The sequence below is a fragment of the Cimex lectularius genome, unplaced genomic scaffold (assembly GCF_000648675.2).
Source record: "Cimex lectularius strain Harlan isolate CLEC.00 unplaced genomic scaffold, Clec_2.1 scaffold34, whole genome shotgun sequence".
Classification (NCBI taxonomy): Eukaryota; Metazoa; Arthropoda; class Insecta; order Hemiptera; family Cimicidae; genus Cimex; species Cimex lectularius.
The window spans coordinates 678976-706408 of NW_019392635.1; the positions used below are offsets into that span (position 1 = coordinate 678976).

Genomic DNA, 27433 nt, shown 5'->3' on the forward strand with positions numbered 1-27433 from the left:
AAGCCAAACAGGTCCCCCCAAGGTCACACCACCTTTTAAAGCCAGTAAACTACATTGGTCATAGCCAACCCTCTGTTCTTCAACAGCTGTTCTTCTCTTTTCCTCTTTGCATTTTCTTACTACTAATTAATTTCTCTGATTTTAGCCGTCATATTCATGTCTAATGAAGTGTAGCATGTTGAGGTAACTCATTCACACTGCCCCAGAAGTCTATATCCCTAGGGATAATGGAGAAAGAAGCCCCTCCATTCACACTAATAAATACATTCACCACACTTTGTTCACACTACCCCAGAATATTCAACATTCCTCAGTCTTTCTTTCCACACTAATAAATTGCTCTCACTCAGTACACACAAATAAGAACTGTTTTTCATTAACCCTTTTCAGTCAAGCTAATACAGTCATACAACATATCTCATTCATTCGTGCCCAAGTATTCAATATTCCTCGGGGATTATTCTTGCCAGTAAATATATTTGTTTTAATACTTAACATTGTATCACATACATAAACATACAAATTTCTATACTGTTAATAGTATGATACCATAAACATTGAACTTTGTATGTTTATGTAGGGATCGCCCTGAGGTACTGGATCATTGTTCTATACCCCAAGACTGCATCATGCGGGATGTCAAAGTTTTTTTCTTTATGCTTAATTCCCTATAATCCATTATTATGTGCTCAGTGACACTTTCCATACACAACATTAGGAGGTGCCGAAGTGTAACTGAGTATGATCTATGCCCAACTTGTGTGAGTTTCGCTTCCAGACCCAGCTTTTACAGGTTAAGGACTTATGTATTTTTTAACTCTAAATAATTCTGATGTATTTCTATCAGTCCATAAAACCAATATATGCAAAATATTAAAAATATTCTAAAATGAAGGCCATTTTTTATGGATTTTTTTTCTCTATAATAAAAAGACCTCTATGACTAATATTCCACCTTAATCCTTGTAACCTTATAAATTTTATAACAGGGTGGCTGAGCAGATCTGGGGATGGACAAGACGGTGAGCTGAGACATCGTGACCCTGGCACTCCCTTTTACACCAAAAAATTAATGCATCTGTACTTAATTGTTATTACACAGATCATCTAAGAGGTGTGCATGATACTGACAATGTCCATAACCCTCCAAATCTTGGGTCCTGCATTGACACAAGGCTCCCAAACCCTCAGAAGCCCGATCCGCCTCATATACCTAACTGAAGTGATCTAAATTTCATGCAATAATTTAGAGAATATAAACAGATTGTCTAAATTCGAGGAATCGTCCCAAAGAATCTTCGACAATATCGTTTAAAATGAGCAAGATTTTAGCTGAAATGAACATTTAAATTTGTCAAGAGGAATGCAATAGACTCTGACAGGCTATTTTTTATCTAAAAGAATTTCCCCTGATGCTAATTGTCAATTGTTTCAGATAAAATGACAAAAAATTGGTAGATTTAATAAGACATGTTTAAGATGTTCAAATTATATTCTATTTTAAATACTTTATGATGGCCATCACTTATCCCAAAGGTTTTGTTTTATCTTTTGCACTTCATCTAACTTAAGACTGTTAAGAACTATTTCTTGTTGTCAAATAAAATATCAATAATACTCTACAGTGATGATCGTCATTTAGAATTTTTTTTATAATCAGTACAATTTGAGTACAATTGTTGTCATTGTAAATGGTGCTATAATTGATAAATGTAATTGTATGAACTGGATTTTGTTACTGCACACTTTCATAAAATAATAAATAAAATAAATGGATGTTTTTTTAGGTCAATTTAATAAGAATTTCTCCAGTTAAAAAATAAAGATTACCCGAGAATAATAAAAGAAAAAGAAGAGAATAATTCTAAGGGTAAATTATTTAATATGAATTGAAGTAATGAACTGAACCGAAATAATTCGCAACGGTTTGCATCGGACGTGGAGGGTCAATCGGAGTTTATTAATAAAATTTTTAAAAAACTTCAAGGCGCATATAAATAAAGTTTGAATAAAAATATCCTGTTGTCACGTTGCGGTCGGCGGCCGAAGGCCCGGGTCGAGCAGCGCAGACGTCAACACTCGACGCAGAAGGCCCGTTCATAGGGCGCAGGACGCGGGGAAATTCAGCAGAAGCCACGAGGAAGTTGTACCACCTGAAAAGGGTCTCCGACTCGACGTTCTTCTCGTTTTCACGGGTCGTTCTCATTGTAAATACTCCTCGTCGTTTGTTTATTTTTATTTGACCGGCCTGGAAGGTGAATAACTTCGATGTTCGGTTCGGGCGCAGAGTTTCCGTGCCGCCTACGCGTTATGACGACCTGTTAACCGGCCGACGGTTTGTAAAATGTCGAGTCGGTTTAAGACGTGGAATCCTTGTTAGAGATCCTGTTTTGCTCGAATTGAAACTATACGTTTGAAAAATGGCTCTGCCGAAGAGGAAGGAGATTTACAAATACGAGGCCCCTTGGCCTCTGTACAGCATGAACTGGTCTGTGAGGCCGGACAAGAGGTTCAGACTGGCGTTGGGCTCCTTCGTCGAAGAGTACAACAACAAAGTGCAGATAGTCTCTCTGGACGAGGACACGTCGGATTTCAGCGCGAAGAGCACTTTCGACCACCCTTACCCGACGACGAAGATAATGTGGATACCGGACAGCAAAGGGGTGTTCCCAGATCTGATGGCCACGAGCGGCGATTACCTGCGAGTTTGGCGTGCCGGCGAGCCGGAGACGAGGCTCGAGTGCGTCTTGAACAACAACAAAAACTCGGATTTCTGCGCCCCGCTCACGTCTTTCGACTGGAACGAGGTGGATCCGAATTTGATAGGTACGTCGAGCATAGACACGACGTGCACCATCTGGGGGCTGGAGACGTCGCAGGTGGTCGGGAGGGTGAACGCGGTCGCAGGTCACGTCAAGACGCAGCTCATAGCCCACGACAAGGAGGTCTACGACATCGCCTTCAGCCGGGCCGGAGGCGGCAGGGACATGTTCGCGTCCGTCGGGGCAGACGGTTCCGTCAGGATGTTCGACCTCCGCCATCTGGAACACTCGACCATCATATACGAAGACCCGGCCCACACACCACTCCTCCGTCTCGCCTGGAACAAACAGGATCCGAATTACTTGGCGACGGTGGCCATGGACGCCTGCGAAGTCATCATTTTGGACGTCAGGGTCCCTTGCACTCCTGTCGCGAGGCTGAACAACCACCGCGCCTGTGTAAACGGTATCGCCTGGGCTCCGCATTCCTCCTGTCACATCTGTACCGCCGGCGACGACCACCAAGCCCTGATCTGGGACATACAGCAGATGCCGAGGGCGATCGAAGACCCTATCCTCGCCTACACGGCTGCAGAAGGCGAGATCAACCAGATCCAATGGGGCGCCACTCAGCCCGACTGGATCGCCATCTGCTACAACAAGGCGCTCGAGATACTCCGTGTCTGAAACGATCCAGTGGTGTCGACAATCGTCGAAAAGCGGTTCGGGTGCTATCCCTCATTATTTTACACTTCGCAGGACTGATTTTAACGATTGAAACATACAAAACTTGACGATTCGACAATTAGGAAATCTTACACAAACGACCGCTTTTGTTTAATCCCAACTGTCAAACTTAAGTTTCTTTTTGAGAAAACTATAAAAACAAACTTTTAAAAAAGCCCATTGCTAGTCTTCTTGTTAGTGTAATAATTGCAGTGATGGACTACGATGGAAATCTAAAATTCAATTAATCCATTCTGTGTTTTAAGACTGTATGTTCTTGTATATTTTGTTGCTAGTTATAAATTTTGTATATTGTATTTTATACAGGGATTTTTTTAATTTATTATCATGCCTATTGTTTCTGATCCAGATACTTAAAAGTTTTAATCGCCAAAATGACTCAAGTATATTTACAGTTCCATTTGTATAATTTTAGAATAAGGTTTAAACAGAATCAAAACAGAGAGAAATAACAAATTGAGTAATGACAAAGAATATTTTATATTGGAAAATTATTTTTACAGAATTTTAAACCTTAGACGTTGCTAGAACTGTTCAGAACGCTCAGTTGACGATTTTGGCATTAAACCTTTTGCGTACATTAAAATATTTTTAGTTATATAACAGACTTTCTAGATAAAAAGATTATAGTGTTTGTATATTAACAGAGAAAGTTCTATGAATAGATTTTATATTGTGCTAAGTGTTGTAGTAAGAACAAAATATATTTATTAAGTGTAAATTATCTCTTCTTTTCTAACATCACGTTTTTTCCTCCTATATATTTATGGGTCTATTCAGGAAGATAATTATTTTATCCTTCTTATTGATTATTATTTTCCTAATTGAAAGTTTTAATGAATCACTATCCAATAAATGGATAATTGTGAGTACAGTTATAAAAAATAATAAGAAAATGGCTTCAATTCACCGGTAAAACCAGTTTCTTGTAGCTTTTTTTACATTTTGAGTCGTAGGGATTTCCAACTTCATTGGGATTTTGCATTTGGACATTTATCTATTATGTCCGAGCATTGTTAATAAATTTCCTGGACAATTTTAATTTCAGGAAGTACAGAGTTCTTCTCAGGGGTAGTAAGGTGAACATTGCTCAAGAATTACTTTCCTAGGTCTTTGCCTAGCCATCGCAAAGGTCGATGCTCAGGTTATCCCATTCAGTTATTTGCGCAAGTAGTCCTTTTGCTTGCCTTTTACCTGATGTTCCCGGTATTTGTTGTGTTCTCTAGTAATCCAAGAATCCAGTTCTTTTTTAATGTAGCTGTTTCATGCCACAATGTGTGTTAAACTGAGGCCTCATATTTAGAAAGTATATCCCCTGCATCATACCCTGTAATCCCTCATGACCTGGGACTCACCTTTCAGGCTATTTGAAGATATGTACCAGCTTTTTAAGGGTATTCAAGGAGTTCCAGAGTAGTTTTAAGTTTATCTCATATGTTTGGAGAGCCATTAGAACTGATATGTCTATAGCTGTCTGGGTATCTGATACGACTAGAGCTGTCTGGGTATCTGATACGACTAGAGCTGTCTGGGTATCTGATACGACTAGAGCTGTCTGGGTATCTGATATGACTAGAGCTGTCTGGGTATCTGATATGACTAGAGCTGTCTGGGTATCTGATACTTCTAGAGCTACCTGGATATCTGAATTGTTGCATCTTGAGACTTTTGTATTTATTTCATGTGCACATGTTTCTATGGCTAGTAATTTGGCCTGAAAAATGGCCATGAAGCCAAGAGCCAAGTGGTGCTCATAACTAGGCCCTTTTATGCCCATTTCCAAATAATTTACCACCTGTATGCCATAGAAAGGCAACTTAACTTCCCTTTATTTTTCTATCAGCTAATCAATAATTATCTTAAATGGCCTTACAAAGTCTAGTAATTTCTCTGATACATCAAAGTTAATTTTAAAAACATCAGTTATTTCAACTTTGTCGAAAATTTTTGTGAGCTGTTTGATGCTTTCTTTCCATCCATTGAATTCTCAGTTCATCAATGGATGGCATCTTGAGGGTTCATCCCATTGTGGCTGTTTAAGAGATTCTTTGCTTTTAGTAGTAGTTGCCCTTCCTTTTGACCACCATGTGTGATCATAGGTCTGACTATCATAACATACAGTCATAAGATCATTTTAAGATGAACCCCTAAGCATATCCATTGTACTTTAATGCTGTGGATTCTCTGAAGGTGTGCAATAAATGTTAACTTTTGGACAGGAGCTACACCTAGGTAAGTAACCATTCATGTAACTTAGTACTTTCATATTAAAAAAGCATTTTTTTTAAGTATAGTAAATAGTAAAAATAAATATGTAATAGTAAAAATTAGTTTAAAAAGTTAAGATTGACTCAAGAAAAAAATTAAGAAACATACCATCTCTTCATTTGTAAAAATGTCCAAAATCAATTAACACATTTTTAAAGATTATGCTTGAGTAAACTCCCACATTTTTATGCCATATCAATCAACTATGGCTATAACAGAGCTTTTTTTGTAGTAGTAAGGTTAAAATGGAAGCAGGTGAGACAATCCCAATCCTATCATTTCTAGTTAGAACATATTTACAGTTTTATGTACTTTTTAATTATCTTCTGATGAGTTTCATTTAGAGATTTCTTGTTGAGGTCTGTGTGGTGAACTTGTATTTTGGATGATTACGATTCATAGGCCCCACCACCTGAAGATGGCGAAATGATGAAGCACATCAGACAGGAAACCCATTTAATATCCAAATTACAACAATAAAGTCTTTTGTTCACTAGTAGCAAAAACCAGAAAATGTTGCTAAATCTGATTTGGTCAAATGCTGTCTCTTTTGTGTTTCTATGTTTAAATTTTCAAATTGATAATTCATACAATTTTCTTGTGATCTTTTATTATTCTAATGCTTTTAGACGGTTTATATTTAAGCGTATAATATTGTAGATTTTTTGTTTTGTTTCGACTATCTTCATGGTGGAGCATGAACTGGGGCATTGCACGCATCCCCCATTCTCAGTACTCTTCGGCTATCACTATACAGACAAAAGCGCAACTATTCAGTAAACATAACAGCCTTCCAATTCCAAGTGCTCACTGCAACATATTGCCCCAACAGGGCTACAATGTGAGCCCAACTTCCCACAATCGTTCGTATTGATAAAGGCCTTGCCAAAACATCTTGTACTTCATTTAGAATCTGGCAGGCACTAAAGAATAGGTTCATCTTGCAGCAATGGCAATATTTCTATCCTGCCTTAGCGTCCTAATCCGCTAAGATCCACTACCAAGCATCCTATTAGCAATTCCAGTCTTTTGGAATCGAAGTAAGCCCAGGGGACGACGCTCTGAGATACTCCCACTGCCTCTGCGTATCCACTTGCAAGTGATCTCGATGACTCATTCTCACAATAATATTGCGAACTTCTGCTTCAAGATGATGTCTTTCCAAGGTTAAAGAGAAGACAACTATTAAAATGGAGAAAAGACTTTTACCAAATGAATAATCTTTGTATTTACTATTCTTAAGCAAATCCGTTATTAAAAATGAGGATTAACAAATTTTTTGTTTTTGATTTGTATTTTCTGTTTTGTTTTATCCAACTAACAAGCATTTATCGGTTAATTTAATTAAAATTAAATAAGAATAAATTACAAATATCTCTATTCATTTTTAAGCATTTATATTCCGAAATGAAGGTTTTTTTGCATGGAGTTTATACAAATGGATGGGATGATAAAGCTTTGGACAGCATAACAATTTATGCTCACGATGTATACAATTTGAGCTAAAAGGAACGATAATAGGAATATGACAGATCCACTAAGGTGGTCACCTACACTAATTGCACACTGAAGATCTTCAACATAGTGACAATAGTTCTAGGTTAAAGAGGAAAAATTTAGCCATAAATTAGTAAAATAAATTTAATAAGAGATTAACAATGTCTGAACATGTGCGCAGTTCGTTTTTATAGTCTATTTTTCTTCTATTTCCAAGCTCCCGTCTGGCTCGAGTGTCCTTTTAACTTTCTCTCCCTTTTCAGCGAGGATGTCCTCGATGTTCCTCTTCCCGTTCAGGTCGGAAAACCATCCCAAGTTGTCGGCGATGAGGTGGTTGTTGGAGCACCCGTCGCACCTCACGATCACCACCCCCTTGGTGTAGGCCTGGTGCGAGATGAACTTCGAGTTCCTCGTCTGGCACTTTTTGCACACGAATTCGAGTTTGAGGCTTTTCGGAATCCGAATCAAAGGCACTGACGTCGAATAACGGGGAGTCGCGGGCTTGGGAGGGACCCGGGGTCGGAGGAAACCACGTGAAACGAGACTAAACACAACCCTGCCCAAGCTCATCCTGACCTGTCAATTCGAAGAGAAAAAAGTCTCAACAAAATTTTGAACCATTCCGCCCGACAGTCAACCGAACATTGTTCAAAATGAAATTTATAAGGGAAGGCAGCCGCAAAACGAATCGATTGACACCAACAAAATATCTCGAATGAATTTCGAGAAATTCCTCTAAAAATATTGAACGACAGATCAACAACTACCAAAGAGAACTCTAGTTATATATTTTTTTCGGTTTAACTCAACTTCTTCCAGTAATGACAACAAAATAAAGACCTGTCATTTTCATACAAACTCTTATATAATATTGGCACAATGGGTGTTCCTCAAGGCAGTATACTTGGCCCACTCTTGTGCATAATTTTGATACTTCCTTAGAGATGCTGACTGCCGTGGTTTTCATTAGTTGGATTTGAATTACTCTAAATAAAATTTCATAATATTCACCAAGACAATTAAACACTACTAGAAAACTCTGTTAACTCTTATTATTACAAACTATTACTCTCCATTATTGATAAATTTGCTATAACTTCCATTCGTGATGCTGAGCTGCAAAAATCTATGGTATGGTATGGTGAAGAAGGATACTAGGAAGCGGGGTTTGCACTCCCCAGGCACTGCAGCCTTCTGGCTTATTGTACCCTCCTAGCTCCTTAGTTCAGTGCAGTAGACTCAATCCTTCTTCTTAGAAGTATCAGGTCATTCAGCAGATTGAAGAAGGTTTCATTATCTGTTTCTCACATTTAGTAAGGGATGGTTCTACTCACAGAATTAGGTTCACATTCTCATGCAGCTTTCATTCTCATGCAAATAACCAATTGTAACAAAACCCTTAACTTATGGAATAAATAATTTAATAAAATATTTTTGATTATATATTTTCACTTTTTGTGTTAAAATTTAATAAAATGATCTTATAAAATGATGATGATGATTCTTATAATTTATAATATCAAAATAAGGAATATAACATTTTAAATAGCCTGAATAATTTTCCAATCATTATATACCAAATAATTGTTTTTATTCCTCAATACCCTAAATAATTATAATTAATATATTATTAACATATTATATTTAATAAATATAAATAAAATATGCATTATAATTATATAGCACATTATATTACATATACAATAATGTAAATAGAACTCCTAAATTCTATCTTAAAAACTTGCAGACCTCAAGAAGAAATTCACCATTCATTGTTAGAAAAGAAAAAAAGAAGTAAAAGTAAAGTAATTCCTGACATATAGAGGGCTTAAAATCCAACTACCCATTGGGCGTTGCGGGCACAGGGTCAAACCACTTTACAATACATTTTTCATACCATTATCAATTAAAAAGCCATGAGCTCTGCTGGGATTCAAAGCCAGAATCGCTAGCATGGCAAATACATGTTTGAGCATTCACAATTATTTGTTTTAGTCAAATTCCCAGTTGAAATGTATTCAAAATGGATAGGGAATGAATGGCAGCCGCCTATAATCGGAAATGACACCCGGAGTTTGAACATTCTCATTCAGGTATGCATCGCTTTACGCAGGCATGTTGTAACATCATGAAAATGTTTTACAGGATTGTCATCTTCTCGTAGTACTCGATACTCAAGTTTTAGAATCTGTAAGCTTGATGCAGAGCCGGAATCAAGCTGAGGCGGTATGCAAAAATGAAACAATGGCTGTAGAAGCTAAAATTCAGGTTTCTAGCAAATTTAACTATTATAATCTAAGGCAGAGAGAAAAATAATAAATGTGCAATTTCAGGGCCTCACGAATAGATTTAGACTGAAATTCTTCACAAGAGATGATGCAGAAAAATGTTTATCTGTTGTTCAAAAATATATAACTACTTTCTCAGGTCCAAAATTGGACAGATCGGAAATTTGCACTATGCCACAATTGTTGGCGAAAACAATGGAAACGTGCAGTAAGGATCTTAAAGGTAAGCTTGATTTATTTACAAAAATAAATATATATAATGAGTTGTGTGATTTTAGCACCTGATTCAATACCAGACGAATACCCATTAGAGGCTGCAATACAGCTTTGCATTCTGGACCCAGGGTTTCCTTCACTATTGAAAAGAATAGAAAATATTCTGGAAAGATTTAAGGAAAGTGATTAGTTAATTTAGAAAAAAAAAGTTGTGTTTGTTTTCAATGGTTTTAATCGGAAAATGATAAAAACAAATTATTTACAATTATTTACAAGTGAATGTCCAAATTGTTATTTTGTTAAATATCTTCCTTCCCCTCTTTCTTCACTTTAATAGGTTTCTGTAAAAAATACAATGCATGTTATGGATTTTTTTTTTTAATGATTAACGAAACTTACCTTGTCGAGTAATTCTGAAAAATCGGCTTTAATTTCTTTTGCTAAAACTTTATCGCACAGTGCTGCCAGAGCTTTATCTTTAATTGTGGCGTTTTTAATTTTGGGAACTTCTTTCTTCTTTGGCATCGGAATCGATGGTTTGAAGGCCATCTCGCTCGGATCGAAATCTTTATAAATTTCAGCACTTGATCTAAAACCACACAATTAAAAAACATGTAAGGATAGAATAACAATGCTTTAACTTACAACTTAACAATTTCAGGGGCTAAGCTAAATTTTCCAGTTGGTGGCATCAAATTGACAACATGGTCTGAGATTTGCCTCACAGTGGGATGATAATGGTTCTAAAAATGTATAATAATCGTTAGTATAATTTAGTATTTATAACAGCCATAAATATCATACCGATAATAATGGCATCTCGTATAGTGCAGTCGACACCGCATTACAATACTCAGGGTCTTGAAGTTCTGGTAAATACACACCCTGTCCAATACTTGTATCAATTTCTAATAATTTATCCACACCTTTGTTCAACTAAAACAATGATAATAAATTTTAAAATAGGTAAAGGTTATAAATTTTGTTTTTATCGAGCTCACCTGAAACATTTGGCGCATGATTGTAAGACAGGCGATTGCCACATGGTGTTCTTGATACAAAGAGATAGTCCCAAGGCGTTTTATGAATGCCAACAACCTGCTGAACGTCAGTTTTTTCCTCCTGCCCAAAATCACTAGATCCAAACACTGAAGTAGAAGCTGTTCATTCTCATTTTTATAATTATCTGTATAAAAAAAATTCAATATTAGCGTGTATTTTTATTTTGGGAGAGATTAAACATATTACCCAAATGAACGTTTAACATGATCGCATAAAGGTGGGTGTAAAATTTGTTCGGGTCGATGCTCAGCGACTCGCCCTGGCCGGAAAGTATTTTGAAAATGGTGAGAATCGAATTGAGCCGTTCCTTTACATTTAAATTGCCGTTTGCAAGCAGGTTGTGCAATACGACGACGAGATCCTGATAAAACTCGATGTTGATGCAGTGGGTGAATTTCGCCAAGCCTTGAAGTGCCGCGCTCAGCAGTCCCGACGAAGGGGCGCTTTTTAAAATTCTAAAATATATTGTGAATACTAATTTTATCACTTCTGTTAAAAGCGCCTTCTGCTGCTGTTTATTCTCTTCCGCTTTTGTTTCCAATAGTTCTTTCTCTATTTCTGCTATTCTCTTCTGTCTCTGTTTTAAAACAAAAATTTACGTGTAATTGATTTTAATTGAGAATTTTCCTTTACTCACTTTTTTCTCTTTTTTTGACAGGTTGATTATCCTCTTTTTCTTCTCTTGAAGTTTTTTCTCTTTCATTTCTGCATTTTTCATGTCGTCTAAGTTAATATCATTGATCTTTAAATAAGAAAGAACGGTGATCGCATCCGGCCTTACTGCATGTTTTCGTGTTTTCACCAGATCATTTATTCTTCTGACTATCTATACAATAAATTAATTACTGAGCCAATTATATTATTTTAATTTATCGTCTTTACCTCGAGAGTGATTTCTCCTCTTTTATCGTGCATAAAAATATTTGTAATAGCACTGCTAATTCTCGATCTGACTGCCGGATATTTACTATCAAGATATGGTACCAATAGTCGTACTATGTTTTTACTATAATTGAAATAAGGATGCGTAGTGAGAAGTTCACAGAGCGCATTTATTCCTAGCTCACCAAGTTCTAGTTCTTGCTAAAATAAATAAAGTACTTCAACTTAGACATAATTGTATATAATAATTAAAATAAACTATACTGTATATACATTGTACATGAATTATATACATGAAATAGACAACAAAAATATGCCCATCGCTCATTGAAGGTGGGAGTAAGAAAAAATAATTAAAAATAATAACTACCTGTTGAACATAAATGAACAAAATAAATAAAAAAGGCTAGGTATTGTCGATAAAAATGAAGAGGAAGGAACCAAAGATGAATAATAAAAAGCAAATTAATAAATAATAAACTCCCAAGTGCAGGAGAGAAGTGGTATCCTAAAACCCCTGGATATCACAAAGAAATCTATTTTCCTAGCTTCAATCATTCATCAAAAAATTCAAAAATTCTGGAGCACGTCAATTTTTTTTGCACCTTTTATGAAAACCTCAAACTGAGCTGTGGAGCCAGGAAATCGTCCTGGAGCAACGCCCTTCAGCATTCGATAGGAAATTCAATAAATTTTCAATTGGTCATCTCCAACTTTGCCCAATTTCTCAATAGTTTTCTAGTTATTCTTGATTTTTGGGGGAAAAAACGTGGTTGTTATGTGCTCATGGAAAAAACCAATCACTCTCTCTCCTGTTGGAGATTTGTTATTTAAAAACCAGGTGGTCAGTTTTTATTTATTTTATTATTATTAATTTTTTTAAGCTAGCACTTTTTGTACAAAACCAACCCCCGTTTATATATGACCAACTTTGGTCCTGATTTGGCTCCTTCTTATCCCTGGCTTTCCTCTCCTCTCCCCCGGGTTACACAGTATTTTCCAAAGCTGGGGGCCTAAGAATTTTTTTAAACCATTTTTTTAAAGTTCAATGTTGTGTTTTAAATCACCTTTGTTCTGACACGAGTATCACCTTTTTTCTTAAATAACTTAGCTGCCGCTTTTTCCAGTTTGGTCAAATACCCTCGATAGCCTTTCAACAAACTTTTTTCAAACGTTTGTAGTTCTCTTGTCTCTTTCTTTACTAAAAACAACAGGAAAGTATTTTAAATAGTGTTCATCATTAAAGAAAAAAAAAAAATAATAAAAAAAATATATTAAAAATTACATTTGACATTCGATTCCTTATTGTCTTGATGTTTGATCTGGTATGATGGCAGAATATCCTTGAAAACTTCGAGCAATGAGACCATTACAAGTTTTTTCAGAGTGATTTGAAGCTCCGGATGCCAGTCATCATATACTTCCAACAGCCTTTGAATATTTAAAACCTTCAAAAGACAAAATTTCTATAATTACTGAATACCAAGAAAGAACAGTGAATTACCTTTTGCTCTGGGTTTTCCAACAATGCACTGGCTAAAATTCCAATTTTGAATTTGTACTGAGCTATAGACGATTCCCTCCATGCGAGCATTTCAGCGACACTGATCGGCTTTGACAGGTCTTTTTCATCCCGTTCAATTTCAAAATTATCATCATCTTCTTCTTCTTTTTTTACTTCTTCGGTCGTTTCTTCCTCTACCTTGCCTTTCTTTTTCTTCTTTCTACCTGCTTTTTCAGGCACATCTTTCACTGGATGAACAGGAAAAAATCAATTGTAAACGTAAAAAAACAAATAAATTTACTACTTTCAGGAGTGAAATAATAAGAACTGTCAAAAGTTTGGTTTTTGTGATTGTCCTGATAGCATTTGAATTAAATTTGCACATGTTAAATTAAGTTCAATGCTTTGAACAATCATGCTGACCCAGACAGCATAGGAAAAAGACTTTTACCTTCAACTTCAATTTCTCTTCTAATGAGGCCAGTCTTGGTTTTGATTGGCAAGAGCAACTTTTTCCTCATGTTGGGATCTCTCTCCTCGCTCTCCATCTCAAATTTGGTTTCAATGTCCAATGTTCCATTGTCGGCTTTTCTTTTCAATAACTTCCTTTCTCTGTGTGGGATAAAAAAAAATTTTATTTATGAATTAAACTAGTTATTAAGTTTATCAACCAAATTATCATGTAAAGGACTGTGTCCACTGGTAGTATAAGCATTAAAAAAAGTAACAAAGGTTCAGTTTGTTGGGGACAACGAATGATGTCTAACTTGTCTCTTGATCAAGTCGTATAAGTGTTCTATGGGATTGTTATCAGGAGAACGCGCTCTGGCCAATTCATTTTGGTAATCCATACATCCTCCAAGCAATGGGTGACAACCATTATCAAGCAATAACACAAAGTTAAGAAATGGAGCAACCCAAGCAATCACAGATTCTAGAAGAAATTCCTCATTGTACCTTAGTGCAATTAAAGATCTATTTTGTATGATAATCAGTTTGGTATGAGCTCAGACAGTGATTTCCCCCATGCCATAACTGTCTTTGAAAAGGCTGTCTAACGTATGGCACACGAAGCAAAGCATTCCACACTTAATCTTCGCAAACCATCCACATCAACTGATTGCCACAAACAAAACTGGCGCTCACCTAAGATGAAAACAGCCCCCCCCCATTGTTCAAGTGTTAAGCAAGATACTGATTTGCATTTGTGAATAGTCAGTTATCTTTCGATACCTCTCCCGTAATAGAGAACCTGATACAGGACATCTAGAGATTAAGCTATTCTTGCGAAGCCTTCTGACTGTTTTAGAGGTCACCGTTACATTGTGGTCCTACAGTCGAGTACCTACCAATGAAGTAGTTAAATGACGGTTCCATAGTGGGGAGCAATAAAAACCATCGTGGTCAACCACTCTGACCTCTTAGATTGAGACTTCCAGGGGTCATCCAGGGGATAGTACAGTGCGGCACACCCAAAACTTGGGCTATGTAACTGACGCTATGTCCATCGTTGGCCAAAGCATCTGCTGCTCTGTTGGGATTCAAACCTAGAACCACTAGCATGGCAAACAGAAGTCGGATACCCTAACCACCCAACCATCACAGTCGCTGACAGTTAGCTATGTCCACCAGCTATTATGCCATATCCAATTTCCATGTAAATACAATATTAACCACCAGATCAGATTGAAAAAGTGACGTTTGCTGACCACTTGTCTATACACTTTATTTTTTATTTGATTTACCCCCTTCAGTGTTAAAGCAGCTACTACCAAAAGGTAGATGTTATTATTTTGTGAAGTGTTGGGTTGTAATTAATTATGATTCTGTTATTTTTAGAGTAGTTGTGGCTATGTAATATTTGTTTGTACATCTGAATATTTTTTTTGATGAAAGGATTCATGACATATGATTCTGTAAAGTCGTGTTTATTATTGTGTGTAGGGGGTGGTGTGATGTATAATTGAAGTAGCAATCTGTGTTCATTGGTTTTTGGTACCAATCTGTAGGTAGTGTTGCCTCTGTTTGTCTTATTACAAGCGTTTCTAGGAACGGTATTTGGTTATCTATTTGGACTTCATGAATTGTATGTATTGTTCGTACTGTCAATAAACAGTTTTACATGTCTGAATATACTTCTAATATTGTACCTATTGAAATTCGGCCCCTGGAACATGGAATAGCTTCCTCTGACAACGGCATCCTTGAGGAATTCCAGGTCTTCGGGGTCGATCATAGATGCCATTTCCTTGCCGACGTCCTTCGGCGGTTCTTCATCTTCCATGAACTCTTCGGCTGAGGGCTGGGGCCGATGCTTCGACTTCACGGCGGTTTTTTTGTTCCTCTTGTGCCTCAGCTTGCCCTGCCTCCTCAGCTTCGTGTTCGCCTTGTTCGTCCTCTTCACCTTGCTCGTCTTGGCTTTCTACGGGAAAGAACGTCACTTGAGTCTGGGCAAACAGTTGAAAGCAAAATAAAAATACTTACGGCCATCTCGGGAGAGGAATTTGAAGAAAAGTAGCGGATGAAAGGTCACAAGGCAGAACCACGTGTTGTGACAGCGCTTCGGATCAGCAGATTGAAGAAGGTTTCATTCTCAGTTTCTCACGTTTAGTAAAGGATGGTTCTACTCATAGAATTAGGTTCACATTCTCAGTTTCTCACAGCTTTCATTCTCATGAAAATAACCAATTGTAACAAAACCCTTAACTTATGGAATAAATAATTTAATAAAATATTTTTGAATTATAAATTTTCACTTTTTGTGTTAAAATTTAATAAAATGATGATTCTNAATAATAATAAAACTAGACCTGACTATAAAACTTGAAACAAGCAAGAATTTCAATAAGAAAAATAATAATACAATAATAAAATAAACAAAACAATATTTATTATTATTATATAATTGTATATTTGTCAGGTCAACTCTGACTGGCGGAATGGAATAATTCAAAGCTGTAATTTTTTTTTATTTTTTTTAATTTTTTTTTTTTTGTATTGTACCTATTATTATTGTAATTATATAACATTATATTATATATATAAGTATATATAATAGTATGTACGATAATGGGTCATTGGGCCAGATCAGAAGAGAAGCTCTCACTTATCAACAACAGTGTTCGGAGGATCTGAGTCGTAGAAGAAGGGTCATCCTCGCCCGATTGAGAATAGGCCATGCGAGGGTGACACATGGACTCTTACTTTTGGAACAAAGCCTGCGTATGTGTCCGGCATGCAGACAAAGATGAGTTGTGTCTCACCTAATTGAAAGGTGCAATTCCTTGGCTCTAGACAGAGAGGCTCGGGAAGGCCACCCAATTTTAGAAGTGTGCTTGAGCAGTAATAACAGTTGTGCACACCTAGATTTTGTTGGGAGTGAATGTATTTATTAGAGTGAATGTATATATATATTAGTGTGAATGTCCTTATTTACATGAATGATTTACATTATATTATGTGATGGGCATGTCGATGAATATCGGGAACTCCATCACTCAATTAAGTTAGTTGTATAATATGTGTAAAAGGTGATGAAGAAATACCAAGTACCCACGGCCGGGTGAATGATATGTAAATAAGAGTGAATCTATTTAAAATGAACATGAGAATGAATAGGTTTGGAACTGCATGCGTTAGATGCTGAATTGACCTAGCTGTTAACAGCACCCTCCTCCCCCTGGAGCCCAATCCTGGTGGCTTGACGGATAAGACTGAGATCTGCTTCCAGGCTGCCAAGGCCCTTACTGGGTGATTATCGAGTCTGCTGGCAATTTACTGTAAATAGCAAAATCTGGATGCTGGTGGTCTATGAGAGTGAATAGGCTCAACTCAACACATGTTTGTACGTTGGCATGTACATGTACGGATTTAAGCCTAAATAAATTCAAATATAATCCAATAGAATAGTCTTACAAATTAGAGAGTTTTTGGGGAAGGTAGTCCATTTTATAAAAAAATTCATGAGTAATCAAAACTTTAGAGTAAGGGTAGGTAATTCGAATCCATTGGCTAATGGAATTTCTCAAGGCTGGGCTCTCAGTCCCATCATATTTGCTATGGCATTGTTATACCAGGTATGCAAGATGTAATATTTAGGTGCCATTTGAGAGCTATTGTATCAATGTTATGTACCTATGCACACTGATGAATCCTAGATAATCAAGGCTTAGTTTCAATGGTTGAATTTCTTCTACGATTATGTTATACATCCCAAAGCATTTTCTTCAGTGTACAAATGTGTCTCTCTGCTTTCTTAGAAAATCTACTGTCCCCTGTTGCATGAGAGAGAGTGTCCAGTTTTTTTGTCTTTGAGTACATATGTTTGATTAATAAATGTAATCAGAAAATGATTGTTCAAATTTGAGTAAAACAGAAATGATTAGTTAAATTTAACAATGCTAATGATCAATATCGTTAAAGATTTTAATGTTTTATTGCTTGCTGATGATCTAAAAATCTTGTATAAAATTAATACCATAGATGATGCGATTGTACTCCAAGAAAATTTACAAAAGTTTCTTTCATGCTGTTATAATAATGATTTGTTGAGTCTGAACACTGATAAGTTAAAATGCGATATTTGAACTTTAGCTGTTGGTCAAACAAGATACAGAGTTTTTTAATAATGTTAACTGAATCATGTAATTGTAATTGCCAGAATTATTGAACCTTGAAAAACGGATGTGGAAACATTTTGAAATATTAAGATTTAGATTATTATTTGGAGATCATGAGATGCGGTCTGGTGTGACGTAGGTTTTAGAAAAACATTTTCTTTATCGTGCCAACGTTTCGATTTTTATTGAGATCATCTTCAAGGCTCGAAGTGTTTGTTTTCTGTGTAGTTGTGTCATTACTGTGTGTCGTGTTGGGAGTGCCTTTTTTCTGTTTTGTTGTAAGGAATAGAATGTTTGGGACCAAATGATAGGAAGTTTTGGATTTTTGAAGGAATGTTACTTTCAACATGACACACAGTAATGACACATCTACACAGAAAACAAACACTTTGAGTCCTGAAGTTGATCTCAATAAAGATCAAAACGTTGGCACGATAAAGAAAATATTTTTCTAAATCCTACGTCACACCAGACCCCATCTCACGATCTTCAAATAATCATTAACTAACGGTCACTAGACACCACACATTTAGATTATTTAACCACCAAGAGTGAAGAAATTTTAAATTGTTTTGGAGGATTAAGTGGTCTGAAAAAGAAAAAAACATGTTTAAAGATTTTTAGATCATCAGTAAAGAGAAGGAAATTGTTCTCATTAAACGCAAATGTCGTTTATAAAAAAAGAAACAACAGAGGCCCTAAGAGAGTGCCCTGAGAAACTCCTGAAGTAACAGTAACTCTAAAAGAGTAAGAAAAATTAACTTTGACTGTTTGGAATCTATTTTCCAGATAAGAGCGAAACTAACAGAGAAGACTGTAAAAGTATGTTACTATTAATTTAGTTAACAATTTCAAAACATGATAACACCCTTAGATAAATATTAAATTAAACATTCTTTAGACAAGTTGACAATACAACAGAAATGTAACATTTATAAATATTTAAGCGTGAATTTTGATAAATATTGGTTTGAAAAGTGCGAAATGGGAGTCAAACCATTTTCTTTATACGCATGCATAAGTGTCATCGGCATGTACGATTTGTGTTGTATTGGTATTTTAAATATTCCAAATTATTATTTTTGCCTATGTAATTCATTTTAAAAAGAAAAAATTTAAAATAAGCAATAACAATACAAAGGATATCGAGGAAATTTAGCATGTCTGCTTAGTTTGCTGATTGTGCCAGCACGTTTACACAGCTGCGGGCTTTTCCCAAACCAACCAGTAAACAAAAAGATATCGGTTAATAGACAATGGGTCGGGAATATTCTTCGGAAATGTTTTCTATTTAATTCTTAACGTTTGGCCCAAAGTTTTTTGTACAATTTGATAGACTATTGTTAGCGTTTGTAAAGAGGGGTTTGCCAGCGGCCCTTTTATTTCTCTGGAAGAAAATGGATTATTCATGAAAAGGTAGTTTTAAGTGGGCGTCGAATCTTGCCTTGTGGAAAATGTTTTTCAACTTCGGTTTTTCTTCTATTTTCCACCTGCCAGGTCATTGGTATGATGTTGAACGTCTCGTCGAAGAGCACGGACGGATGTGGAATCGAGGCTAAAACGAGACCGATTAAATTTCTCGCCAATCTTTTCAAGAGGAAGAAAGGGCCGAAAGACGAAACCTGTGATGAAATGGACAAGAGTGGCCAATCTGGTGAGTATTAAATACGTTTCACTGCTTCCACTTTTATTTGAGACCCTTTGGAAGTAGCATTGAGCTTTAAAAAGCTCACTTTGGTCTGTGACAAACTCAACGAGAATGTACAATCAATGTTTACATGAACGACATTTTTTTAAATGGCCTTAGCCAGAGATTCCGTTGATTATTTCATAATAAATGGTTGGGGGGAAGGGTTGCGTGAAAAAAGAGGCTAAAGATGACGGTGGGATTCAAACCCACAACTGCAGGGCCTACGAGTTGAGAGCCTATCATGCTGACCATTCATCTACCGCGGTCCTAATGAACGACACTTCAAAGAATGTATGATGTGCAATGGTTGAATCCTTCCAGGCTGGTGAAAATTATCAGTGAAGTGGGAACATGTGAATCGTGAAATATATTGTTCCAAGCTTTTAACAATTTGGAGATCTTGAGATGCGATCTGGTGTGAGAGTGCCAGTCAACACGACACACAAGAATGACACATCTACATCATGATAAAAACGTTGGCACGTTAAAGAAAATGTTTAATCCTTTTTAAAAAGATAGTTCGTACAAACAGTAAGTTGCTTTCAAGATTCGGATTTCGAGTCCTTAGCTCATCATCAGATTGAAGGTTCATCATTTCTAAGAAAATGTTTTTTTAAATCTACGTCAAACCAGACCACATCTTGCAATCTCCAAATAATCATTAACTAACGGTCACTAAATACCACACACTTTTAACAAACCTGACCACTGATTACACGAACAACTCTAAATCTGGGTTTCCACTGCACGAAATTCATTCCCACAACTGTTTCGCGAAACTTGTCTCTTGAAAAGCTGTCTTTCATTTCCATGAGGTGAAACAAGGTGAGCATCTACACAACTACACCAATTGCTGCATCAACGTTAATGCAATTTATTTTAAAAAGAAAAACCAACGAGGAAAACGTCGGTGGTGGGTCAAAGAATTATTTCATTGATGAAGGCAATATGGGAACCGGCTTCTGAGGGATATAGCAGTAGAACACATCAATGATACTATTAGAAACTTTACCCAGATGACTACCTAAGACTTTCAATATTTCTTGCCTTCTTGTGAGACCCCCTTTTGAGTTTTCATGTTTGCTTTAAGAGTACTGACAGTTTGTCCCATCCCTCTCTTGTTCTGATGAGTTTTATCTTTAGTATCCCAAAAAAATCAGTAGTTCAGGAATCGGTGGCCGAAATGGTTTAGGCATTGACACTGCGCTTATCTCTGTAAGGTAAAGGTCTGAGGTTGAAGTCCAACCTCTAACCATGCATTAGAACCTGATGTACTTATAAATGGCTTTTTTTTTTGATAAGTTGAATGCACTCCTTGTTCATTCTCATACTGGAGACAAGAGCGTTTACATGGAACGGGGAGAATAAAAAAAAAAAAAAAAAAAAAATGAAACATTGATGCACATTAAAAAACCGACAACTCTTTGGCTCACCCCGAAACATCCTTACGCCAAAAGTTTTGCAGTTCAGTTAGGTCTCCACAACATGAGACAAATTTCATGAAACATTAAATTCACTAATTTCGTGGTCCGCTTGACCAATTAATATATTATAATTAATTAAAGTTTTTAGTTGAGATAAAAAAGTCAATGGCACGAGCTGGATTCGAACCCACGATCTTCGGCTAGATACGCCGCTGAAGCTTGAGCTATCGTGACCACCTCTTGAAACATGGCAAAAAGGAGGGAAAATTCAAAACGTGGGGTTGAGATAGGAAGTTGGTGTCCGAGCGGATCAAGGTCACGATAGCTCAAGTGGTAGAGCAGCGGTGTATTGAGCCGAAGATCGTGGGTTCGAATCCCGCTCGTGCCATTGACTTTTTTATCTCAACTAAAAACCTTAATTAATTTCATGAAACAGTTTCACAAATGATTTTCATGCAGTGGAAACCCAGCTTGAAAAAAGAGAGAGAGAAAAAAAGGACAAATCTTCAATTCAGTACAAGATAAAATTGTTCTTCATTTTTGAAAATTCTTATTTCAAACCCTTCTTGAATGGGCACTCCTTTATAATGGACAATGGAGTGATTACTAATAATTTAAATTTTTACTAATAATTTATTTAAATCTGTTTCAGTGAACGTTGTGAGAATCCCGTCAACTTTATCAGTCAGAGATATATTAGTTTCGGCTTATCCGACCTCCCCTGCCCTTTCGACTCCGGCTAGAACCAGAGACATCGATACTGATATGGAAACACTTAGAATATCGAGGCACGACAATCCATTTCTTAAGGTAGACACCCGCGTTTAACATCAACTCCCGTAATCTATCGAAATTTTGAAAATTTTCAGCAAGTTTTAGCCAGTAGGGAAAGCCTAGCCGACAGTCTCGAAGAGTCTGAGTCAGACGACATAAATTTAATGTCTCAGGAATTTCTGAATGAGCTTGAAACAGACCCGTTGAGCTTGCCAGAGGTGCACGAACATATGATTAGGTCACCACCCCCTACATCGTGGTCAAGATCCCCGAATTATAAAATGTTTAGATTTCCCGATGAATCTTCTTCCACGCATGAAACGGTTGGACGGAAAAGCCCCCTCTCTAGGTGTGTTTCTCCGAGGCAGGAGTCCAAAGACATCAGCCACGGTAATTTAACTCTCTTTATTAAAACATATTCAGTTTTTATGGCAGTTTAATCCAGTCTGATCCTATTTAAATTGTTGTTATTTATTTTTGTTTATTTTTTAGAAGACATTGTGACAAAGTCGATAAACACAATTCTATCACCAAGGTTTGCTCTTCCAAATCGCCCGCACCAAAGATCAAACAGTGATATAAGAGGTAAGAAGAAATCCAATCGTGACGGTTTCTTCAAAATATTTTTAATGAAGCTGTTTAAAACAATTTTAAAGGATATTAAATCATTGAAAGCTTAAAAAGAATTTTCCATAAATTGAAACGTCTTGTTTTTGTTTTAATTGAAATTTTCAGAAAGGAATTTCACACTTCTGACACCTGCACCTCTCAGATCATTGACGGACGTACGTCGTCTCAATACGAGGTCGGCTGAGGACAGCCAGCACCTGGTGGCATTGGATAAAAATTAATTTTTTTTTTGGGTGAGAGGTTTTAGGGTTGGAGTAAAAATCAGAAACTAGGCCTACTTCCCCAGTCTTATATCTTTAAAATGCACAAACTATTTTTTTTCTCTTTTCATTTTTAATCGGTTCTAGTCACATTTGTGCCATTTATTGAGAAAAAAATCTCCTTTTTACTTGTTTTTGTATTATAATTAGAAGGCATTCAAAGCTTTTAGAACTGAGAGAAGGTGAAATCATAGGCTTTCTTAAATACATTGTATTATTTTAAACATTTCACAGGACAAAGTAGGTAAATTGAGTAAAGCCAGCATCTCTAGTTTAATATTATTAATCCCCTTAACTGAAGCATTGTTTACTTAATTGTTGAGAATTTCCATTGTGACTGTATCAGTCACAACTAGAAATAATTATAGTTTTTGTCGACTTTATTTTGCTGTGAGTAGAATTAATCATTCTCAATTGATGACAAAAGTAGCATTGGAATTTATGGCAATTACCATAATAAATTACACGAATTAAATTAAGTAGAAAACATCCACTCCCCAAGTTTAAAAAATAAATTGTAAATTCAAAAATAATATTCTGGTTGTAATTGTAAAAGATCGACATGATTTCTTAATTCATCTGCGAATAAAATCTATACAAAATTTCACTCTAATAAATTTAAATTTCATTGTTTATTGCTAAACTTATATAAAAAGAACTATTTCACTGACTGCTTTCAATTTGAAATTATTAGAATAACATTGACAGGAGGATGTACAACGCTACATTCATGAAACACTCGTATTTTTGGCTTAAATTTTCTTCTTGACATACAAAAATAAAACCAATCAACTGATCGCTTTTAAATATATTATCAATTAGGCTAGACTTGTTCCTTTCAACCCGCTTAGCCGTTGTAACATTTTTATCAACAATTTTTTTTATTCAAAATTGATCAATTTAATCTATAATTTTTATGCACATATTTACAAAACTTTCTTTTTTGAAAATATGTTGCTAGTTGAAACATATAAACCTGCGCAAGCAATTATTATTTTTGTCTCGAGGCTTGTCCCTTCTTCTTTTCGTACAAGACATACCACATTACAAATGTTAACGGCAGCAACGACAATAGTTCAATGAAAATTTAATTGATTTGAAATTTAATAAGTTTTTGAAAAAAAAAAAAAATTGTTTAGGAATCGGATAACCATGTTAAATACTGTTGTTAGTTGAGAAGAGCATCTTTGGACTAGTCCTAAAACTGTGATGTTTTTTTAATTTTTTATTATTATTATTTAGTATTGCTTTAAGAAAGTGAGGAAATGTTTTTATGCGCTTTATAAAAATATGTAATGTCACCCTGCAAAGTTGCTCTATGAAATATTTTAAAATTTTCCTTGTAATTTACAATTATATTGTTATATAACTTATATTTGCCATTTTTTTCCCCTAGTGTCATAATTGTTATCTATGCACGTAAAATTTGAAAGTTGACATTGCTTTTCTTTATAACGTGCATCTCTTTGTTGAGAGCAATGCTTTCAAAATTTCATCGCCTTTTTAAGAATTATAATATTTTTGTAGAGCATTTTTGCATTTATTTATTTGTTAAATTATTATTATTTTTTATTACTAGGAAAGAATGTCATAAAACCGAGTCAGAACATTCCTGTTTATTTGTGATATATTATTATTTGTATTTTACACAAATATTTTGTTAATTTAAACAATTGAATTGTTTAGTTTCTTCCAATTTTACAGATATTTATGTAATTCATTAATTGTTGATGGACTGTTATTGCTTTTTGAATGATAAACACTAATGTTTATCAGATCCCACCAAAGGTTAATTAATTTTTATATCGATCTCGTCGCTTGCCTTATTGTGATGAAAAAAAAAAAATCCAAGTATTGTATGCGGGTCATATAATGGTTGCTGTAATTTTTATTTAAAAAAAGAAAAGAAAAAAAAGACAAAATGAGAATAACATTGTTATTTGTTTGTAGGAAAGAAAACAATGTGATATTATTTTAAATATTTAAATACTGAAATTTTGTTAGATAACTTGTTGTGAATAAATTAATTTTTTGCGCCTACTTTAGGTAAGAGACTCGTCGGTCTAAAAATACATATATTAAAAAAAACAAAAAATTAGGCACCAAATAGAAAATATTTTTGAATTTGTATATAAAATTTATGAAGTGAAAATTTCATTAAACTTAAAATTGATTGTAGTAGAAATGTATTGCAAGCCTTAATGCACATTTTATTTTTTAAATGTTCGATAACTTATTTTGATATTAGATGTAACTATTCCAAATGAGCAGCCTTGTTTAAAATATTAAAACTGTTTTCTTTTTTTATTTGCCACAACAATAAAGTATTTTTTGTGTTTCTATTTGTTGTTACTGCCCTTGCAAATGAAATCTGTTGTCGTTCTTGATTTTTCTAAAGCCTTTATGCTATAAACTTTTTTCCCAATTCCCTTTCCTTCTCTCACAGTGTTCTTCGATGGTGTCATTCCTTACTCTCAAAACACTTGCGAATTATTCCTAATCCCAGACAAGCCCCTTTCTCCCCTGCTTACGGTCTCTCCAGCATATATCTGTATTGCATCGTTAGTGTCTTTTCAGGAGTTGACAACCTGAGGTACAACTGAAAGGCTAACATTTCAGGATTTCATCTTAGTTTTCATATAAAAACAGAGTCAGTAACAGATTGTTCAAATGGCTGCAGGTTGAAAAATACTAATCAAAATGCACTAATTTCGTGGTCCGCTTGACCAATAATTATAATTATAATTAATATTATAANGATACGCCGCTGCTCTACCACTTGAGCTATCATGACCTCGATCCACTCAGACACCAACTTCCCATCTCAACTGCACCTTTTGAATTTTCCCTCCTTTTTGCCAATGCTTTTGAAAAATGGCAAAAAGGAGTGTATCAAGCCGAAGATCGTGGGTTCGAATCCCGCTCGTGCCATTGACTTTTTTATCTCAACTAAAAACCTTAATTAATTACTAATCAAAATACTAGAAAAATAAGTACAAACATGCAGAGGGTCAGAGATAACCTCAACTGTTTGTCATCTCTTCCCTCTTATCTAATTTAGTACATTTTATTTATTTTTATGCTATTATATTTAATTTTTTATTTGTATATTCATTTTGACACAAATGATGCCAAATTTGGTCTTTTTTTTGTTATTCAAGGTAGCCCAAAGCTTCAGAATAAAATTCATGTTGTTTTTCTTCTTAAATCTGAAATAATCAGAAAAAAGGAAGACATGCACTAAATGTTATATTTAAAACATATTTATTATGGCAAAGGAATACAATATTATAGTATTCATATTATTTACAAAGTTTACAACTTAAAAGTTAATCAATAAATAAATTATTAGACTAATACTCTAATCGTCAGGTAAGATACCTACTTAATTATTTTTATAGTAATACTACATTGTTACATTTGTCCTAAAACAGGAAGTTGATTTCAGTTGAAGCTGTCTTCTGTTGTCTCTCGTGAAGACAATTTCAAAGGCAGTCGCAAACATTTTCCGAGACTCCCTTCAAACTGATCGTCGAAGCAAAGAAATTTCAGACTTTGGCACCCTCGGGAATTACAAGATACAATATTTACACGACTCCAGAACGACTTTTGAGCAATAGCGAACAATAATTATTAGTAAGAATCTTGATGAAAAAATTGATTATATCTCAGTCCTTTGTGTTCATCTTATCGTACTGAATGTAAGTTTAGAATTTCGTAAACTGCTCGCCGATCCGAGATACGTGACAGATGCAGGTACCTCGCTTACGATGGGATCCTGGAAATAAAAAAATTATATAAAACACATTTTCGAAATATTGACAAGTAATGGTGAATGAAAAATAAAATGATCAATTGAGAAAATGGTAAAAGAGAAGTAGAAAGAGTATTAAAACTGCTGGAGGTTATAAGAAGTACCAGAAATAATAAATTCAGATATGAATAATCAGATTAGATTGTATAGGTATTATACATGGGTGTTAATCATGCCTTTATATAAACAAATAACAAGCAAATATACAGTAGTTTTTTTTAATTGGTTAGATTTCTCGCTGGTTGTCCATCACAGACCAGCACAGAACAAACCTGACACTGCGGTTGACGAATCAAGTACAGAATCTTCTCTTTTACAATCGTCCTCTTATATTTAAACAAAATCATCTTCTGAACGCGATGCTGAGCAATTTACTTACCTCTGGAGATCCTTTTTGGATGGTTTTATCTGTGGTTTCAGTTATTGACTCTGGGGTGACAATGTCAACTGGAACAGAATTACATACTGTTTAGCTTAAACATTTATTGAAATTTAAAATTAAAAAAGTTAAGTTTTTAATGAGAAGTCAACAGACCACGGTATTGCATGGGAATGTTCTTAAGTACATCGTTAACATCGATGGGTTGGTCATGTCCATCGTGTATCAAAAGTCTTGGTTTCCTAGTTTATGCACCAAAAAGGAATGGGAAAGAAAGGGAAATAACTCCCTCAAAAATGGCACCATCCTTTGGTACACAGATGGATCTAGAACACAGGAAGGTACGGGGGCAGGAGTGTTTGGACCCGGAACCAAATACTCAGAACCCATGGGAAAGCACACCAGTATCTTCCAAGCTGAAATTCATGCAATTGAAAGATGTATCCAATTCAATCTAAATAAAGGATACAAAAACAAGAATATAGCTATCATGTCAGATAGCCAAGCAGCCATCAAAGCACTAAGCTCAAATACCATTAGTTCAAGGATGGTGCTGAACTGCAAAACCAAATTAAATACATTAGGCTCGCAGAATAAAGTCAGCCTCTGCTGGGTCC

At 35.4% G+C, this 27433-nt stretch overlaps 6 protein-coding genes across 6 annotated transcripts in view; 3 read left to right on the plus strand and 3 right to left on the minus strand.

Annotated features, from left to right (window-relative positions):
• Positions 1-2076: 2076 nt before the first annotated feature.
• Positions 2077-3680, plus strand: LOC106661989 (DDB1- and CUL4-associated factor 7). The gene has a single exon (XM_014385781.2). The coding sequence runs from the start codon at positions 2421-2423 to the stop codon at positions 3447-3449; it is 1029 nt and encodes a 342-aa protein (XP_014241267.1). The 5' UTR covers positions 2077-2420; the 3' UTR covers positions 3450-3680.
• A 3724-nt stretch (positions 3681-7404) lies between these two features.
• Positions 7405-8003, minus strand: LOC106661686 (DNL-type zinc finger protein-like). Its single transcript, XM_014385233.2, has one exon. It carries the CDS (start codon positions 7842-7844, stop codon positions 7470-7472), a length of 375 nt encoding a protein of 124 aa, XP_014240719.1. The 5' UTR covers positions 7845-8003; the 3' UTR covers positions 7405-7469.
• A 998-nt stretch (positions 8004-9001) lies between these two features.
• Positions 9002-9992, plus strand: LOC106661984. Its single transcript, XM_014385776.2, has 4 exons — positions 9002-9367; positions 9420-9542; positions 9608-9785; positions 9841-9992. Exons 1-4 carry the CDS (start codon positions 9239-9241, stop codon positions 9966-9968), a joined length of 558 nt encoding a protein of 185 aa, XP_014241262.1. The 5' UTR covers positions 9002-9238; the 3' UTR covers positions 9969-9992.
• Positions 9993-10009: 17 nt separating this feature from the next.
• LOC106661983 (nucleolar complex protein 3 homolog) lies at positions 10010-15871 on the minus strand. Its single transcript, XM_014385774.2, has 14 exons — positions 15711-15871; positions 15377-15648; positions 13678-13838; positions 13227-13474; positions 13008-13170; positions 12790-12923; positions 11723-11923; positions 11478-11666; positions 11027-11417; positions 10780-10964; positions 10583-10714; positions 10424-10521; positions 10178-10367; positions 10010-10119 (listed from the first exon to the last, which is right to left on the minus strand). The coding sequence occupies exons 1-14, from the start codon at positions 15714-15716 to the stop codon at positions 10078-10080; spliced, it is 2412 nt and encodes an 803-aa protein (XP_014241260.1). The 5' UTR covers positions 15717-15871; the 3' UTR covers positions 10010-10077.
• A 3172-nt stretch (positions 15872-19043) lies between these two features.
• On the plus strand, positions 19044-24489 carry LOC106661870. Its single transcript, XM_014385594.2, has 6 exons — positions 19044-19261; positions 19343-19499; positions 21612-21769; positions 21829-22123; positions 22226-22318; positions 22469-24489. Exons 2-6 carry the CDS (start codon positions 19352-19354, stop codon positions 22582-22584), a joined length of 810 nt encoding a protein of 269 aa, XP_014241080.1. The 5' UTR covers positions 19044-19261; positions 19343-19351; the 3' UTR covers positions 22585-24489.
• Positions 24490-25870: 1381 nt separating this feature from the next.
• LOC106661869 overlaps positions 25871-27433 on the minus strand; it is a 39128-nt gene continuing 37565 nt past the window's right edge. The window contains exons 3-4 of the mRNA XM_014385593.2: positions 26817-26884; positions 25871-26401 (exon numbers count right to left, since the gene is read on the minus strand). Coding sequence (XP_014241079.1) covers positions 26306-26401; positions 26817-26884 — 164 coding nt within the window. The 3' untranslated portion in view covers positions 25871-26305. The remainder of the gene's footprint in view (positions 26402-26816; positions 26885-27433) is intronic.